Below are 19,471 nucleotides of genomic sequence, written 5' to 3' on the forward strand. Positions count from 1 at the left end.
TATTTTAACAGAAATATATGTTTATATGCTTAACATAAAGCATATTTGTCAAATTAGAATTTGAGTGTCACATTAGAATTTCAAAATAACGTATTATTAATAATGAATATTTATATTTTACTTTGCAAGACTGCATGTAACTTATAAGATTTTGCATTAACTTTTGTAAATTACCATATTATTATTTAAGTGACTTGTTTTAAGTTTTCAAAAACTTAGTAAAGGTATTATTGAAAGAAATTTATTCCCTCATACTGTAAATTCAGCCTAAGAGAAAACACATAATATATGGAAATTTTAGTATTTGAATATAAAGCTAAAGCTGATTTTAATAATCTCTTATGAGATGTTTTAAAATTATAATTAAGCTTTAGGGAGTAGTGTTGAAATATTCAACTTCATATAGCAGGCAAGAAAATATGTGTCCACTTAGCTCTTGCTTTACACACAAGGCTTCAGATTTCAAAGACCGGTCCATTTTATTGGCCTGATCTGTTCTGGTTGTATTGCCGATAAGCAGTCTTGCTTTTTACATGTGGAAAGAGAGAAGCAAATGAGATTTTACGTTGTCCCGTAAGAGTTAGTCTCCATTATTTCTGCATTAAAGTTACATGACATGGGCAGTGTAAAACATGACTGCAGATGGAGCACAGTACGTAGCCAGACATAACAGGAAGGGATCAAGGAAGTTCTGGCTACCAGACACTGCTACTGCTTTGGGTTCCTTGTTTTCAGTATGAAATGACTCTAGCAGGCCCCAGGAAAGAGTTCTAAAGGCATTATATAGATGTGTTATACATATGTGTGTGTGTGTATATATACCTCACAGTTGAATTCAACTGTGAGATATATATGTTCTTTTCACTCTCTTTTTTTAAAGCACATTTTGGCTTCCCTCTTGACAGTGATACTGGGCTCTCGGGTGTGCCAGGTGTAGTTGGAATTCTCTTCCTGGAAAAATTGTTCTGTCAGGAGCAGTTTTGATGTGAATTTTCTAAGTGTTAAATAATGTTGTGATTAATTGCACCATGGTAGTTGCGACTGTTCATTTCCTCTAGTAGGCTAGAAAGGAAAGTGTTTGAAGGAGAGGTGATTATATTTGGTGAAAAACTATGGCACAAAGTCAGTCTGATGAAGGAATAGGCCGATATTTGAATATTATAAATGACCAAATTTTTCTTTTCTCTCAGCATAACACTCAGAGTTAAATAAACCAGATTTAAAGACTGTTTGCCAACTACATAGAGAAAATATTGCTGATGGTATGCAGTTAGGACCAATTAGGTCCTACTTTCAACTGAGCTGAAATTGAAAGCTAGTTGAAAAATCTTTAAATACATGTAATTCTTTCCTTCCATATTACAGATACATATACCTCTATGTTGTCTCTGGCTTTAGGTTCTTAGATATAATCATAGCTGGAAGAGTAATTGGTAGCCAAATTTACATTTCAAGTTTCTCAAGAAAATATAAATCACAATAGCAACGTGCCTGTGAGAAACCCCCTGTCTAAATACTAGCGATTGTATTTCGAAACGCTTGATTTTAACTTAATGGGAAGTAGCATAAAATATTGGCATTGTGATTTTTCTTTTTAAAGATACAGTTTCCTTAAACTGGTTTCTAAAGGACTTCGTATTCTTTTTTTCCCCAAATGGTAAAACTTTTCAGGCTGCCATCATTTAAAAAATAGCCATAATCATTTCATTAAGTATGAGTATCATCATTTTTCAAAGTAATGTTTTCCAAATGTCTGTGGAGCAGGTTTACAATTCCTTGAGAGAAAAGACATTCCGGCGGGGTTCTACAAATCATAGCAATTGCAGACCATTGCCCCGATGTGTGATACTGTCGTTAACTGACCGGGCTGAACTGTGAATTGAGATGTGGTGTATTTTCCTTCCCGGGTTTATTAGAACTTGCAATCCATTTATTTTAATTCCTGAAAATATGTATTGCCCACCAGTTTCTTTAGCTCTGGATTCTTGGTGATTTAGTAATAATCTTCAAATATGTAGACTCCGTAACATAAGGCTGGTGTTGTTGATCATGATTAATTTTTTTTACCACAAATTCAATCAGTACCTGGTCCAAGTAAAATAGTTACAGTGTTAGCAGTATATGTTTAGAAGAACATTTACAGTCAAATTATTTATGAATAATTATCTCAGACTTTAGTTCAAAGTATATAGAAGATAGTTTCTTTTTGTGCATATGCAGAATTATCAGAAGATGAAGCATTTTTCCCATTATTTTGTTCATTAGAAATTAAGGAAATGGAATAGGTTTCAGTTTCCTTATTCTTTCCAGACTACATCCATTAATTGAGGCTGTAATTTATATATTGTAGAGCAGCCATCCCCAACCTTTTTGGCACCAGGGACTGGTGCTCCTATGAGAATCTAATGCCTCATGATCTGAGGTGGAGCTGAGGTGGTGATGCTAGTGCTGGGGAGCGGCTGTAGATACAGATGAAGCTTCCCTTGCTTGGCTGCCGCTCACCTCCTGCTGGGTGAACCAGTTCCTAACAGGCCACAGACTGGTACCAGTCTGTGCCCTAGGGGTTAGGGACCCTTGTTGTAGAGGAAACATATTAGTTGGTATATTTCTGTAATTGGGGATATATGAAATATTTGAAGTTAGAAAAAATAATGCTTTGTAATATTTTTTTATGGTCAGTCACGTAGTTGTGGTTTGAGCAGTAGCTTAGATCATGCTACCATAATATTTTGAGTCAAATATTTCATCATTGCAAAGTTCAAATACACATGCTTCTGATACCTCATGGAATGTCAGGAAATAATACCTGGGACTTTTATAAGAGCCACTAGTTAAAATTTGCATCTAGGATTCCAGGAGAAGTGAATTTAACAATCTGTTGGTTATGAGCAAAAAATGAGCTATGTAAAATTTGATGGATAATAAATCATGCTGAAGAGAATGACAAATAAACTTCACATGTTCTCAGAAAGTATTTAATTGACTTCATATATCAATGTGCTTGCCGTTGTTGATATTTCATTATCCTAGTGAATAAATTATACTGAAAATTATACTCCCAGCTTAGATGTAGAGTAAGTCACACAACTCCAATTGGCATTAACAAAATACATTGCTAATTCTAGGGCTCCTACTTTGGGATCATGTCCCCAAACTTTGACTGCTTCTACTTTTTGCTGTTTTTAAACTGCTTACTGACTCCACTCTGAAAAAATAAAGGCATTAATGCATGGATCCATCAAGTAGAGTAGAACATTTAAAATTTTCCATTTCTCTTCAGAAGTATACTAAGATATAGATTTCTGTATATTATCTTTTATCTTATCCAGTTGAAAATAGAATCCTAGAATAAAAGGAGAGAAAACTAAAGTTGTAGAATTGTTTTTCTAGATTTATAAGTAGAGAGCCTAATTTGCTTTGGTTTCAATTTCATTCTTTGTAGAAATATTGAAAGGAATGATTTTTAAAAACTTTTAATTTCGACATAAAATTCTTCATTGCTATTTATTGTTCTGTTATCTATTTCACTATGCCTGTATACATAATGAAAAAATTTGACAACTGAATGACTATGGAAGCCTTTTAAAATGTCACTTAACAGCGATATGTAAAGTTAAATGTATTGAGAAAAATTTCATTCATGTGAAAGTAATATTTTTAATATTAATGTATAAAATGACATGAGCCTCAACAGAACTTCAGTAAAGCAGATTCTTCTTTCATGCTCATAATTTATTGCAAATTGTTAATTGTAATGTGGATTTTTCTTTTTTTTTTAAATTTGAATTTTTTAATAAGTAAAAAAACTAAAGGTTAAAAGAATTTTTGGGGTAGAGACCTTAGATATGGTCATACAGATATGGTCATATAATCTTTCCGATAGAAATTTCATATTCATTATTCATTTTAGATGGTAGTCTTAAATTAGGGGCTAGAGCTTTGAAGGTCTTAGTTTAAAGATAGTTCAGTAATTGAATATAACTGTACGTAATGTTGAACTTTAGTGCTTTTTACAATATGATATTATTAAGGGCAGAACTCATACCGCTGTTCCACTTTAAGATTTTATTTTTGCCTTGTACTTTTTGACAATAATAAAAATATGGATTATGATAATAATTTGTAGTTATTTCAGTTATGCTAAATGAAACGGTCAGGCAGCAAACTTTTAAACTAAGACACGTTCAAACTATTAGTAATACAAATTGTTTTTTGGTCAAATTTGTCAAATCTATGAATCCACATTTCTCTTTTTCTATTTCAGGCATTCCTCGAGTTATTCAATGTAAATTTAGACTTCCCCTGAAATTAATCTGCCTACCAGGTCAGCCTTCAAAAACTGCAAGCCACAAACTAACTATTGATACCAACAAGTCTCCAGTCAGTCTTCTCAGTCTCTTTCCAGGTAGGACTTTTGAAGTGACATGCCTATAATATCAGAAATGTTAAGAATTTAGAATGGAATCCTTCATCAGCAGGTAATGAGGGGTAATTATCAGATAATTGTTAAGTCAGAATATAAAAATGCCTCAAGGATTTTTTCCTCTTGTTTGCCTGTTCAAAGGCAAATAGCTTATATCAACAAAGTAATAAGGTTTACCTTTTAAGTTTGATTAAAATTATTATAATCATTATTTTGCTTCAGTATTCAGAAATGAAAACATCAAATGTTTCTTTTTAGACTGTGGAATTTTTTACCTTAGAATGTAAATATTTATTATTCATCTTCATTGTAGGTTTTTGTTTATGTACCTTTTTAAAGTGTATTTTTATGCCCCTGAAAATTAATCTCATAAATAGGTGCTCTTTGTGGTTCTATTGTCTTGAGCAGCTGGAGGGGGCAAATGTTCATTCTCTGTCTCTGATGGTTTAGAAGGGGCTCCATATATAAAGCTTGAATATCACAGTGAACATTTGGGGTAATTTGTGAAGGTGTGACTTTATCCAGGTGTCAGTTTTTCATTCTGAGTAGGTTAGGAAAAAGAGAGGTGTTGATTGGATAAAACACCTTGGTGTCTCGTCTGTTCACTTTCTTGGTGATGGGGTGGAATTAAAAAACAAATCTGGGAATTAAATCAACCCTTTAAAATCCTTCATTAAAATTTGGCACTGTTGACTCTGAGATGTGTCCTCACCCTTGCGTTAGTGGCTAGGAGTTAGAACACAGAGAGTATGTCTCACAATGATTAGAAATTTATGGTAAGTCAGCTTTTGTTTTATTAACTACTTAAAGTGCTTAAATTTATTTCTCATGAATTTGAAGTATTTATAAAGCTTGATTTATATATAACTATGAAAAACATCCAACATTGAATGGTCTTTATTATAATTCATCTATTCTTTAGTTTGAATTGAGTAGGTGCATGTATATGTATGTACGTGCGAGTATATGTATGTACCTATATATATATGTATGTATATATATAATTAGCAAATAGTTTTGTACCTTTGATTTTTCCCTTCATTGTAGGAAAAGCCTCTCCTCCACCCTCCCCTCCCTTCCTCTTTCCTCTCATTCCTTCCTTTCCTTCCCTTCCCTCTTAGTCAATTTTCTTATAACAAATTTGGATTATAAAAAAGGCATAAAGAGTCACTATCTTTATAACATCTTGTACAAATGTATTAGTTCCTTGGATCTCCTATGCTATCCTGGGAATTTAGTTGGAAATAATATGTTGCACACTGAATTTATTGGTGCCTTTGAAAAAGACCCTGGCTTCTGAGTAGTTGATCTTTACTGTAGATAGATGAAACCCACAGAAATTGAATAAAAATGCATACTTTAGACCAGACAGGTAATCTCTATAAGTATAGATTAAATAAGAAATACTAAAGAAAGCTTAGATGACTCATCCACTTTTCTCCTGATTTAGGGCTCAAGTGTCTTGATGACATAGGTTATCTTAGGTTTATCAGCATATATTTACTTCTTCCTCATTTTAGAAATGGGACGCAATGATAAATTAAAAACAATTTTTCCTTAAGATCCAGTGTATGTGATAGAGCGTGTTCTCTTTTGGAGTTCCTGGAGTTTGCTGTTTTCAATGTATAGATCTTACAAATATTTTGTTAGATTTATCCCTAAGTAGTTAATATTTGATGGTATTGTAAATTGTGTTGTTTTATTTCAGTTTCAAATTGTTCTTTCCTAGTACATGGAAATAAAGTTGATATTTGTATATGGATATTATATCACACAGTATTGTTAAACCACTTAGTAATTATACTAGCTTTTTTGTCGATTTAATCAGATTTTCTATGTAGATGATCATGTCATCTGCAAATGAAAACAGTTTTACTTATTGCTTTTCAATCTGGAGATTCCATTTGTATTTTACTTTCTTCTTACCTTGGTTGGAACCTCTGGGAGGATGTTGATAGAAATGGCGTGAGTGAACATTCAGTCTTTTACCATCGAGTATGTCTTAGCTGTGGGTATTTTGTTGATGTCCTTTACCAGTTGAGGAAATACCCTTCTATAATAAGTTTGCTGAGAGTTTTATCAGGAGTGGATGTTGGGTTTTTTCAATACCTTTTCTATATGCAGCAGTTGAAATATTTATGTAATTTTCTTCTTTACTCCATTAATAGGTGGATTACATTGATTACTTTTTGAATGTTAGCCCAGTTGTACATTCTTGATATAAATCACACTTGATCATGATGTATTACCCTTTCAATATATTGATGTATTTAATTTGCTAAACTTTAGAATTTTCACGTCTGTATGTTCACGAGGGATATTTATAATTTTGTTTTCTTATAATTATGTGTCATAAATGTGGAGTTTATGGAATGAGTTGGGAAATATTTTCTTCAGATTTTTTGAAGAGTGTGTAGAATTGGTATTATTCCTTGCCTGTTGTCTTATGTTTTACATCAACGTATATTATAAACCTTGTAATACATTGTTATGAATTTTGTTTTTTAATATCAATATAAACACATGCCTTTAATTATATTTGAGGTGTTTCACTCCATTGCAGTTATTTTCTCTTTTGATATTAAAATATTTTAATCTCTGGCTAGTGCTAATCCCTTTAGATTAGTTCTTTCACCCTTTTTATACAACTCTACTAGTCACCAATAGTTTCCTTGCTTTTGTTTTAGGTTTATCTTGTGCATTTCCTGCCTCAGACCTAGAATGAACCAGCAGAAGAAAGAGAATTAAATGATTTCAGAGTGTTATTATGAGGCAGAGATTTTAGCGATTTGAAGCTACGATGGAAATCAGTTAAATTAGTTCATACCTGAGCTTTAAACATGACTAGTGACATAAAAAATACGTGTCATAAACCAAGCTTCCTATTTCACACGTTAAGTGTTTTGCCTTATGGTTTCATAAGGTGATTTTTTTCTTCTTTGTAGGCTTTGCCAATCAGTCAGAAGATGATCAAGTGAATGTAATGGGTTTTCGCTTCTTAGGAGGTTCCCGAGTTACTCTTCTTGCTTCCAAAACCTCTCGTAAGTAAAACCATGGTGTTATTGCTTTGATATTTTCTGTTGAGTTCACTGCATCGCAGGTCATCATCACATCAAAGATTTCTGCAAAAGGTGATATTCGGTTAAATATTGAAAATCAAGAGCCATGGTATGAAGTATATAGGACATAAAAGTTTTAGAGATAGGATCCTATTCTATTAGAGATAAGTAACTTTGTGTGGGGATGAGGAGAGTTAGAGAAATTTAAATAATTGAAAAATGTTTTTGAGATAGGTATATGGTAAATTAGATTATAGGGACTACTAGAAACTGGAATTAATTTTGATGCATGTGTATATTATATATATTTTTTTGGACATTGGCAAAGATGAAGGTGAAAATGAATGACTTGCTGAGACTACTCTCTGTAGAATGAAAAGTCATAATTATGTAGTCAAGTTTGAATTTCAGATTTAAATATGCTTTATTGATTTGATTGCTTCATGTAATAGTTGAAAATACTCAATGGAAAACTGACTTTTGATGTATATAGGGTACCGAAGCTATTAAACTCACTGAGTTGTGTGCACCTTCATAGGAATAAAGTAAAATGTTAAGAAAAGAAGTGTTTAACAAATTTTAGGAACACGAAGAGTATTAGATAGAATAGATGCATACGTGTGTGTGCAGTGGGCTGTCATTTTCTACTTATGCATTTGCAGTTTTATTTTTCATAATCAGAATATATAGTAAAATAAGGACATATCCTTTTTTGAAAAATAAAAGTGTTAGCAGGAGGAACATACACACATCCCTATTTTAGAAACTAACAATTTTCTGTGGCTAAAATCAACAGCTTCTAGAATATATAGATTGGCGACTGGTCAAACAGACATGGATACAAATTAGAATTCTAGAATAAGGCACAGAAATAAAGATAGATCTGAGAAGAATGAGAAGATTCTGTACTTTTCATGGTCTTTGTGATTCGTCATGATTGCAGTCTTTACATTGGCACCATTTCGTTTCAATTAGTTTTAATCTTCACTTGGATGATGGAATTATTTTGGTATATTTCTCTTTTTTAAACTATTATCTTTAAACTAAAAAATTATTGCCACCATTTTCTTGGGAAATTGTACACATTTGATTGACTTAAGTGACGATGCTGTATGATGAATATGCAGTTGGACCATTAAAAAAATGCAAAAAGTTATTTTTTGTGCAAATAGGGATATTTATGTCCTAGTGCATTGTATCTATTATTCTTTAGGTAAAGTAAATCTTAGAGCATTGCTTTGGGTCACGATTACTTAACTATTATCTAAATATCACCCAGTATTCAGGTATATAACTGATTTATTCACATTTATGTAAATATATGGCAATGCCTTGACACAGCTGTAGTATGGGCAGACAGATTGAAGAGAATAGGACAGGATCTTTTAAATAAAGAACCGAAATGATCTGTGTAAACTGAAACCTGAAAAGTAGCCATTATAATTCCCTGATGGTTTTTTGGCTTCAGTGACACACAGAATTCTACCTAGGAAAGGCCCTTGGTGATGAAGGGAGATAGGCATGAAGAAAGTACAGTTTTTTGGGGTTGAGGTGGATGTCGGTACTCTCTCCTGCTCTACTGGAGTATTAACCCCCAAGAAAGGAATGAAGTAATTTGTACCCAATCTGTGTTTGGCATTTTTCTTTTCTGTGAAAGGTACATAGTCTTTTTTTTTTTTTAAATAAAGTTTATTGGGGTAACATTGGTTAATATAATTATATAATTTTGGGGTGTACATTATTATTTGACATTTGTATATTCTATTGTGTTTACCACCCAAAGTCCAGTTTCCTTCAGCTACTATGTATTTGATCCCCTTTACCCACTTCACCCTCCCCCTAACCCTATATTTGACCTCCTTTACCCTGTCAACTTCCCTCTCCTCCCCGACCCCACTAGTAATCACTACTCTATAGTCCTTTGGTAACCACTAGTCTATAGTCCATGTCCATGAGTCTCTGTTTGTCCTGCTCATTTGTTGCTTTTAGGTTTATATCCCACATATAAGTGATATCATGTGATTTTCAGCTTTTTCAGTCTGGCTTATTTTGCTTAGCATGATTATCTCAAGGTCCATCCATGTTGGCAGTACTTCATCTCTGAGTAATATTCCATGGTATATATGTACCACAGCTTCTTTAACCAATCATCTATCATAGGACACTTTGGTTGCTTCCATGTCCTGGCCACTGTGAATAATGCTGCTATGAACATCGGTGTGCAAATATCTTTTCAGATACGAGTTTTCAAGTCTTTGGGGTAAATACTCAGTAGAGGGATTGCTGGATCATATAGTAGATCAATTCTTAGTTTTTTGAGGAACCTCTATACTGTTTTCCATAGTGGTGGTACATAGTCTTCAGTCTAGAAATCCGGATTGATGGAAAAACCTTACTTATGGAAAAAACACAGCATTTCTTCTCTAGTAAACAGTCAAGTGCATCATATGTCATATAGAGATACCCTTGGATCTTGAATAGTATTTTCTGTGGGTTCCACATATTCATCTCTTTTTAAAACCTGCTTGACAATCAACCAAGCCTTGAAGTGTGTTGTATGGTCATTTTAGTTCAATTTCCTGATTTGAAATAAATCAGCCAAAACTGACGATAAAAAAGTGAATGTAGCTCATTGTCTCAGATATTAAATCACATTCTCTGGGGAACGGTACGGGTTTTTATTTTCAGAAAGTGTAGTAGTGCTTTAGTGTAATTAGAGTTTATTATGCGAATTCTGGAAAAACGAAGCACTAGAAGATAAGAATGTTTAGGAAAAATGTTCTACACTAGCAAAATTTCTGAAAATGATTTCCACAGTCTTAAATTGAAAGTAATAAGACAGATGATGGCTATGTCTATTACCTTGATTGTAGTAATAATAGTGTTGCATGTGTCTGCGTAGCTCTATATTAGTAGCACTGTATACATTAAATATGTGCTGCTTTTCGTATATCAGTTATACCTATGTAAAGTTGTTAAAAATGACAAGATGGGTCAAATTGCATGAGATCAAATATTTTTATAATCAGAATTGTAAAATATTTCTACATTAAGTCAATTACTTGACTGCTTCAGTACAGTGGGGTTCCAGAAGAAACATACTACTGCTTAACTATTCCTGCCACGCCATTTTCTTAAGATCTATATCCACATAGGGATTTATTACTTTACACAACAGACACTCTCTCTCTTCTCCCTTCTGCCCCTCTCTGTCTCTATACTTTTCATGGTTTGCTTCTCTCTAGCTCTATTTTAATTTTTATTTCTACTATATCTATTTGTACCTCACCTTGTTCCATTTGTTTCTTAAAGGATTTAAAATAATTTACAAAAATTTTCACAGTACGAAAGGCGGAAATAAATAGCTGAAGGAAATGGAGAAAAGAGCAGGAAATTAATGAGGATGGCACTAAGAGCAATCTCGGAACTGTGTGCTGTGCTACAGGCGAGGTGCTAGCACCTAAAATCAACAAGGAAATACTTTAGTTTTAATTTTCAGAATGTCCCAAAGATACAATCAAACCACTTGTTAAGGAGGTGCATAGCCTTTACTGATGCTGAGTCCAGGGTAAAATTTCTCTTCTGAATATCACAAAGACACATTCTTCAATAATGTCTCTCTAGCTTATTTTTAGAGTTATAATACTTATGTATTTATAATTCATGAGTAGCAAATTTCATAGAGCTTTAGAAATAATGATAAAACTCAATTTACTGTATATAATTCTGAGTGCAAATCAGTGCAGTCTAAGCCGCAGCTTAGAGTATCTAGTATTGCACAATTTCAGGATGGAGTGTTTTCAGTAAGAATTGGACAACCAAACTCAGTAATTCAGCAGTGAGATGTAGCTGGCAGGAGTTGTGGGTTTTGTTTTGTTTTTAAATGAGCAGTATTAGAAAAAAAAATGGATAAAGAAGCTGTGGAACAAAAAAAAGGTCAATGAACAGTATTAGAACATGTTTGAATATTAGTGGAAATGACTGAGTTAAGTGGGAAGGGCTGCTGATGTGGATAGAGCAGGGGATCACAGAGCAATGAAGTCTTTGAGAAGGAAAGAGCGGGTGGGACGCAGAGCTCGCGGGGCAGGCATTGGGGGTCTAGAGAGGGATTGAAAGACAGGCATTTGTGACTTTGCTGTGATAAGAGGGATTGGATGTAGGTCCAGGGAAACTTTGTAGATTTGTTCGTGGAAAGATGAGGGAGCTTTGATGATGTCTAAATTTGAAAAAAGGTATGACATGGTATCTTGGAGAATAAAAAGGCAAACTCATGAATAAGGCAATATTGACTTTCCATTTGAGGTTAGAGATCCTGAATTTTGAAGTGAAATCTGTCATCCTTAAAGCGATTTTCCCTGGGAGTAATTTGTTTATCAGCATCCAGGCAACTACTCAGGGCTGGGATTTTTTTTTTTTTTAAAGCGCTAATTTGAAGAAAAGGAACTGCAGCCTGTGAGACAACAGATTTAGGTAGCAACCTAAAATGTGCTCCAGGGCTGGGATTTTGAAACAGAGAATTGCAGATAAAATATTTTTGTGAGAATGCTTGTCATAATGGACTACCAAATCTATTGATAAAAAGAGAAATAAAAATTAGAGAAAACTGATACATGGTGAAAAATTAATGGGTTCAATGGATCATAAGTCTTGTGAAGGTTTAAGAAGCGAAATTGGCGTTACAGAGCAGGTGAACTAGAAGAACATGTGGTCAGAGAATGAATGAACTGCAGATTCCGATGATGAAAAGCTCATCAGACAAGGTAGGACCTTTGGGAAAGTGGCTTGGGACCAGTGGAGACAAGGATTCCAAGGAAATGAGATATCACAGTTGTGGATATTGAAAGAGCCTGTTTGATGTTAGCACAATGAATGAGAAAAAGAAATAGATCCAGACACATTACTGTGAAATCTTGGAGCACTAAGGATCAGGAGCATGTTCTCAAAGATTAGAAAGGAAAAAGGAAGCTACTCAAGGAACATGAATCAAGAAAGCATTTAACTTTCATCAATATCGTTGAATGCTAATGCTACAAGAAAATGGAAAAATTCTCCCTAAGATTTGAGGGAAATGATTTTTAACTTAGATTTCTGTACCCTGCTAAACGGATAATTAGCAATAAGTGCTGAGTAAATACATACTCTGTGTCACAAGCAGGGCTAAGTAAGCAATTGTAAATAGCAAATTTATGTAGCCTCAAGCAGGCCTTTGAAATGGAAAAGATAACAAATATCCTGAACAGTTCAATATCCTAAAAGATTTTAACGTGCTAGAAAGAGTGATTAAATTGAATAAGGTCAAGTTTAAAAGTTCTTTCTTATCTCTCAATTACTTTGCTTTCAGGTATACTGAAAACATTGTAATCATGTTGTGAATAAGGGTTGGGCCTTGAAAAAGGCTTTCTTTTAGCATCTGCCAAATGAAAGCATATGTATCTTATTTACTTATTTAAATTAGATTTATTGGGGTGGCATTGGTCAATACATTATATAAGTTTCAAGTGTACAATTTTATAATACAACATCTATATATTGCATTGTGGGCTCATCACCCATAGTCTGGTTTCCTTCTGTCACCATGTATTTGGCCCCCTTTACCCTCTTCACTCCCCCCACTCCCATTCCCATCTGGTAACTACTGTTGTCTGTGTCTATGAGGTTGTTTGATCATTATTTGCTTTCTGTTTTCTGTCCCACAGCATAAGTAATCTTGAAATGTGTTAACCAAAATATATTCGGAACAAAGAAAGTGAGAGTCTTGTTCTATTCCATCTGGGTAGACCATGCCTTTGTTCATTTTACATTGAGCAAACATATTAGATATAAAAACTGCCATGGCTCTTGTAGAGCTCCTGGGCTAATGGGAGAGACAGACAGGCAGAGAACTGATAATAGCGCTTGATGTGCTTACAGAAGCACACTTAAGGTGTTGTTGGAGCTTGAAGGAATGAAATTGCATAAGAGATTTAATTTGTGAAGGATCTCAAGGACTTGAATAGGACACTAGTAGTGGAGGGCATTCTAGAAAGAGGAAAAGATCTTCACATGCTTGATATACAGCATGGGGTTTTAGAGATGAGTGAATTTTCTTCTATGCTGGGAAGATTATATAGTAGGGGCTCTGTGATAGTCCTTTAATGAAGGCACAAAATTTAGAGGCAAAGTATAATGATTGCCTAACACCCACCTTATGCCACTGTGATCACTTTAATGGGTGCGGTGATTCAGCAATAAAATATTACCGTTTAATATTTACCTTAGAATTTCATAGCATTATTATCAAGGGTCAATGGGAATATTATGTAAATCAGGCTTGGAAAAAGCCTTTTGAAAAGTAAATTTAGAGAAATCCATAGTTTCTACTGATACCAAAGAGGTTGTATCTTTAGAATATTATACTAATATCTACTGAAATTGTTTATATTATTTTTTCAAACTTTTTGGTTTTAAAAGCATTCATCTGCTTTTCCATCTCACATTTAAAAATTTCCAAATAGCATAAATTATACTGATGTTTTGTTTATGACATCAATACAAACATTATTTATGTTGATGAACTTCAGATGTTCTGACATGAATAGACACTGACGTGATTCGTTTTTGTGCCCTGCTTAAATTAACTACATTATTTTCTCCATTTGTAGTAGAGTGGAATGGCAATTGACTGGGCTCCAGTCATCCAAATTTATTTCATTTGGAAACTGAAATGCTTATTTCCCTTGAGCTTTATTACAAGATGCAAAGGAAAAGAGATAAAAATAATAAATTGAATGTTCATTTTGGCAGCTATTTTAATTACCAATATTGTAAGGGCGTGTTTTAAATATAACTTCCTTCTTTCATGTCATATTATAAATAGAAAATTTCATTTCTCCTTTCCATGCAATGTATACTCTGGAAAGTGTCCAGGGCAATGTTAACCATTTTATAAGACAAATACCGAAAAAATGCTTAATAATCAAAATAATGCCTTATAAATGTTCGACTCATTGATTCTCGTTGATCTTTGGTAATCTGAAAAAAATCAACTTAAAAATATTGTGTTTATATTTCTAAATACCAAGTCTAAATATAAATTTTTTGTTATAAAAATTTAGTTTTAATTTTTTCCCCCGCATGTACTGATGAAAATAAGAAAATAAGCCAAAAATTTAAGTTATGTAAAATATCAGACCTATTTAAATGCTTATTATCATTTTTACATTTCTGTCATTTGGTAACATTCATGCATTATACTTGGTCACAGAAGAGTATTGTCTCTGTCTATTTGGGCTGCTATAACAAAATACCATAGACTGCTTGGCTTTTATACAACAGAAGTTTATTTCTCACAGTTCTGGAGGCCGAGAAGTCCAAGATCAAGGTTTTAGTAGATTTGGTGTCTGGTATGGGCCTGTTTCCTGGTTCGTAGATGTCTGTCTTCTTGCTGTGGCCTCGCTAATAGGAGTGAGGGAGCACTCTGGGTTCCCTTGAATAAGGACAGTCATCTTATTCATAAGATCTTTGCCCTCATTACCTAATCACCTACCAAAGTCCCCACTTCCAGATATCATCGTATTGGGCATTAGGATTTAAAATATGAATTTTGGGGGGATACAAACTTTTAGTCTATAGCAAGTACCTGTTGGGTGTCTAGAATTTTATTTATATTTGGGTTTTTCTTGAGCTTTAGATTTTTCACTTGTTTCACTCCATGCTTTTTGTATCATAGTTGTAATTTTTTCAACCAATATTTTTTGGACATATAGTTTTGCTTGATCTAAATTTTATAATTCAAAGATAAATTGCATTTGTGTGAATCTTGTCCATACATTATTACATTTGATCCTTATACCAACCTTGTGAGGTATATTTTACTTTCCATTTGTGTAAATGAAGATATTGAAAATTGGATAATTCGATTTAAAAATTTACTGGACTTTAAGGTTTGCTCAGAAGATAAGACCTGAGAAATGGAATTTCTCTGCTAATGTGATGCCGTTAACTGCTACACGTGCTACCACGATCTGTCACCTGGACCATGGTTATAATGTCCTAACTGTAAGTTATTCTTGCCCCTTTCCAATCCATTTTCTTCTTAGCAGCTCTTGTAATAAAAACAAAGAAACAAACATTATCATAAATTATATCATGCTACTCTTCAGCATAAAGTCCTTTGTATTTATAGTATTATCCATCTCTGGCCCCAGCCTAACATCCAACTACATCTAAGGGCACTCTTCCTCACTTGGGTACATGTCTGACTTTTTCTGCCCTGAGGTTTTGAGCTTGCCATTCTCTCTACCTGGTCTGTACTTCTCATTCTTAAGGTCCAAGCTTTATGCATAAAATGATTAGGAATGTGGGGTCTGGACTCAAATTGATAGTTAAATCCCACCTCTGGCTTACAATTCATCTGAATGACTTTGGAAAAATTACTATGCCTGCTTTTTTTTTTTTTATCTACAAGTGGGGATAAAATAGTATAATATGTAGGAATCAAATGAGATAATCCCTAAAAAATGTGTAGCAATTTCCCAGTGCACTGTGAATGCTACGGAGATTTTAGCTGCTAGTGTTATTTTTACTATTGTTACTATTAATAGTACCACTGATGTCATCTTCTGAGTGTGGCTTTCTCTGACCACAGTTATCTCAAGAAGGAACACTAATTAGCTTTTATCATGACACTCTTTATCTGCATCATAGTCCTTTCATAACTTTGTAAGTACTTATTTGTTATTTACCTACGTATTTTGTGCCCTTCTCACTACGACATTGACCGGGACCAGAATGTGTTCTTCCCTATTGTCTCCCTAGCACTTATCACTTAACTAACACATGTTTGGGAATCTCGCATGTATGAGAGAGTCAGAGACCCCACAATCGCGCGAGGTTCAGAGAAAGGGAAGGCACATGGGTGTTGAAGACATTCTGAGCTAGGGACGAGGTAAGGCGCCTTGTGGGCTTGAAAAGATCCTTGCAGGATGGTAAGAAAAACAGACATTTAGTCAATAGTTAAGTTTGCCCTGCCCTTCAGATAGTAGATAAGGGGAGGGGCTGAAATTTCTCTTGAGCCTGAAGCTAAAATTGCCTTTGCTCAAAGTAATCTGCATACCACTGAGGCACATCTTGGGGCGGTTCGTTCTGAACCCTGACAGTTCCCTCCTCTGAAACATTACAGAGGCTGCTCACTCAGCTTCAGCCATTCTAGCTGCTGTTCCTGAGAGCACATTCTTGCCTCAGGGCCTTTGCACTCACAGTGTCCTTGGCTTGGCATGTTTTTCCCTCAGATATCCCCATGGCTTGCTGCTTCTCTTCATTCAAATACTTTGAAATGCAGACTTTTTTGTATCCTGGGCCAGATGGTATAATTCTTTTAAATGAGTCATAATAATTCCAGTTATTCGTGTTCATCTCTTTTAAGATATATAAATTATGACAAATTTGTATTAAAAAATTATAGTTGAATAATTTTCTCTCTGAAGTTTTATTTCATTTTATTTATAAGAAATTTTATTCTTATATTTAGGCTGTACCCCAGGTGTTTCTACCTGCACGTGGAAGCCTATTCAAATCCTTCCAGAACCTGAATGAATTAACAATTTTCTTTGAAATATTAGCACAGTAATATTTATGTAAAAATGTATAGCTCTTTCTAAAATGACAGCTAATTCTATGGTAAGGAAAACATTTTATTAAAGCCACTTTTTTTCATATCTGCTGTTTGAAAGTTACCACGTCAGTTAGGTTCTATGTGTGTCTAATGAAATTTATGATAGAATCTTTACCCTTTAGTCTACAAATGATAACAGGTAACAGTAATTGAGTGCTTATATGTGTCAGGCACTGTTTTAAGTGTTTTATTGAAAAGCTTACGTATATGAAAAGCCATGAGGACTTCGAGGCCGTGTGTCTTCACTTTCAGAATCTTGGGGTCTGGGAGTGGTGAACAGAGCGGAGGGTCTTGTTTAACATTGTGAACCCCGGAGGGTGCTCTTCTCTGATGGCTCGACAGGTTTTCCTGTAGGGTCTCCACGGAGATTTGTGAGAAGGACAGGGCTCCGAGCTCCTGGAGGAGGAACTTACACAGCCCAGAAGGAGCTGAAGCTGAGATAGGACCTTGAGCAACTGGTCGAGGTGTGGGAACGGGAGCTGGAGCTGCTGACGGCCGGCCTGTCTGAGGAAGCGCACAGATCGTGCCAGAAGCCCACATGGAATGGGCAGCGTCAGAAGTGCCTCCAAAGGGAACATGGTGCAGGACCAACAGCCGCAGGTGGAGATGACAGCCTTGAAGACACTGGTCATCAAGTCCGCACCACTCGGTCCCAGCCAGGAGCACCGCCTGAAGCCGCTGAGCCCCACTGAGGCTGGGTGCTGCAAGGGCCAGGAGCACCAGTAGCTGCCTGTGCCCAGCCATGTGCTGCGCTGAGGGATATGCTCTTGCCCTGGGAAGGCGGGAGACGGAAGGTGGGAGGCGGGTATGACCCCTTCTGCAGAATCCAAGGCCTGGAGGGAATCGTGCCCCAGGACAAGCCCAGTTCCTCCCCGGGAGGCGTGTGCCATGTAAGATCTCTTGGCACTGGCGCAGGCCTCTCTGGAAGCCACTCACCCTCCAGCTTGTGGCTTTACAGATGCCACCCACAGTGAGGGTGGCCGCAGTCAGACGCAGCAGTACCAATATATATGCCCACACCTGCCACTACTACTTCTGGCTCTGTCACTCCAATAGCCACGATTACATTTTGCCATCATCTCGGGCCTGGATCACTGCAGTGTGTGACTTCATCACCTACACCTGCTACATCTAGCAGGGCCTGGTGCAGCAGAGCGTGAGCCAGTGTTTTTGGAAATCATAAAACCGCAAAAGGAAATGTGGCTAGTCCAATTCAACTTCCTTCCCCAGGAGGCCTAGGGCATTACCTGGGCCTGGAGCAGGGCTCTGGACTGGTACAAACATCTGCCCAAAGATGGACAGGCACACAGAAGGACAATGTCCTGGGAGCCAGCCCTGAGCCAGAGGCCAAACATCTGCCCAGGAGGGACAAATGTCTGGAACCTGGAAGCAGCATTCATCTGACATTAAATATCTGGCCCATGACGGAGGAAGGATAGACATGTCTGTATCTCAGAGGAGGACCTATCTTTCTTCCTCTTTGAGTTCTACAGCTCCCAAGGGGAATTTCAAGAAGTCACCAAACACCAGACACTTACAATGGAGCGAGGTGGTTCCCTTCCTCCCAAGTCAACAAGCTCTGTGAAGATCTGTAGTTACTCTGCAATTCTTACTGTGCCTTCTGCCCTTTGCAGCTCCTTTGCTATTGTCTAATTCTTCCGCTATATAATAGACCTTTACATACTTCAAAATGGTAATCTGCCCCTTGGGGGTAAGTCCTGGCATTCTTGCGGCAAGGTCAGCCCCAATGGGGTGTCCCTGAATCAGTGAGGGTGCCAGCAGTGTTCACTCTTCACCCATTGCTCCATCTTTCCAGGTCCTGCAGTGAGCTCCTTGCTTTATCCATTTTATCTCCGGCATCTCACACTAAACTACATACGTTAAATACAATTTAAATTATATTATGAATTTATATAAATGAAAGAGTGAATAAACACCAGTGAGTTTAAAACGTTGGTTCCCAAGCTTAGCGTGTACGGGGCCCCGGATCTAGAGGATTTTTTTTTTTAGCATTTTATTTTATTTCTAGTTTCAAGTATACAGTACATTGGTCAGACATTTATATCGTTTATGCATCAATCCCAATTACTCCATCACCCATCTGGCGCTGCACGTAGCCACTCCATGGCAGCTGCCTGCCTGCCTTATGCTGTACTCATCCCCACCACCGTCTCCCAGCTAGGATTCCGATACGGTATTTTGCTGTCGGCATAATCTCTTTTTATCTCTACTTCTACCCCACCACTATTGTGCTCTCTATTTTTCTTCTAAAACATTAAACCTTCAGTGACATTTACAAAGAAAGGTAAGAGTTGTTACATCTGACCTTTGTCCTAA

General features: G+C 35.8%; 1 protein-coding gene across 9 annotated transcripts in view; it reads left to right on the top strand.

Annotated features, from left to right (window-relative positions):
• The window catches only part of BBS9 (Bardet-Biedl syndrome 9), a 417,354-nt gene that overhangs the window by 153,447 nt on the left and 244,436 nt on the right, over positions 1-19,471 (top strand). For all 9 annotated transcript variants that reach the window (XR_001516909.2, XM_015589531.2, XM_015589533.2 and 6 more), the window contains 2 exons: positions 4,265-4,405; positions 7,369-7,464. Coding sequence is in view for 8 of the 9 variants with exons in the window: in XM_015589531.2 (XP_015445017.1) it covers positions 4,265-4,405; positions 7,369-7,464 (237 nt within the window). In the remaining variant the exon portion in view is untranslated. The remainder of the gene's footprint in view (positions 1-4,264; positions 4,406-7,368; positions 7,465-19,471) is intronic.

This window comes from Pteropus alecto, unplaced genomic scaffold, assembly GCF_000325575.1.
Source record: "Pteropus alecto unplaced genomic scaffold, ASM32557v1 scaffold21, whole genome shotgun sequence".
NCBI classification, from domain to species: domain Eukaryota; kingdom Metazoa; phylum Chordata; class Mammalia; order Chiroptera; family Pteropodidae; genus Pteropus; species Pteropus alecto.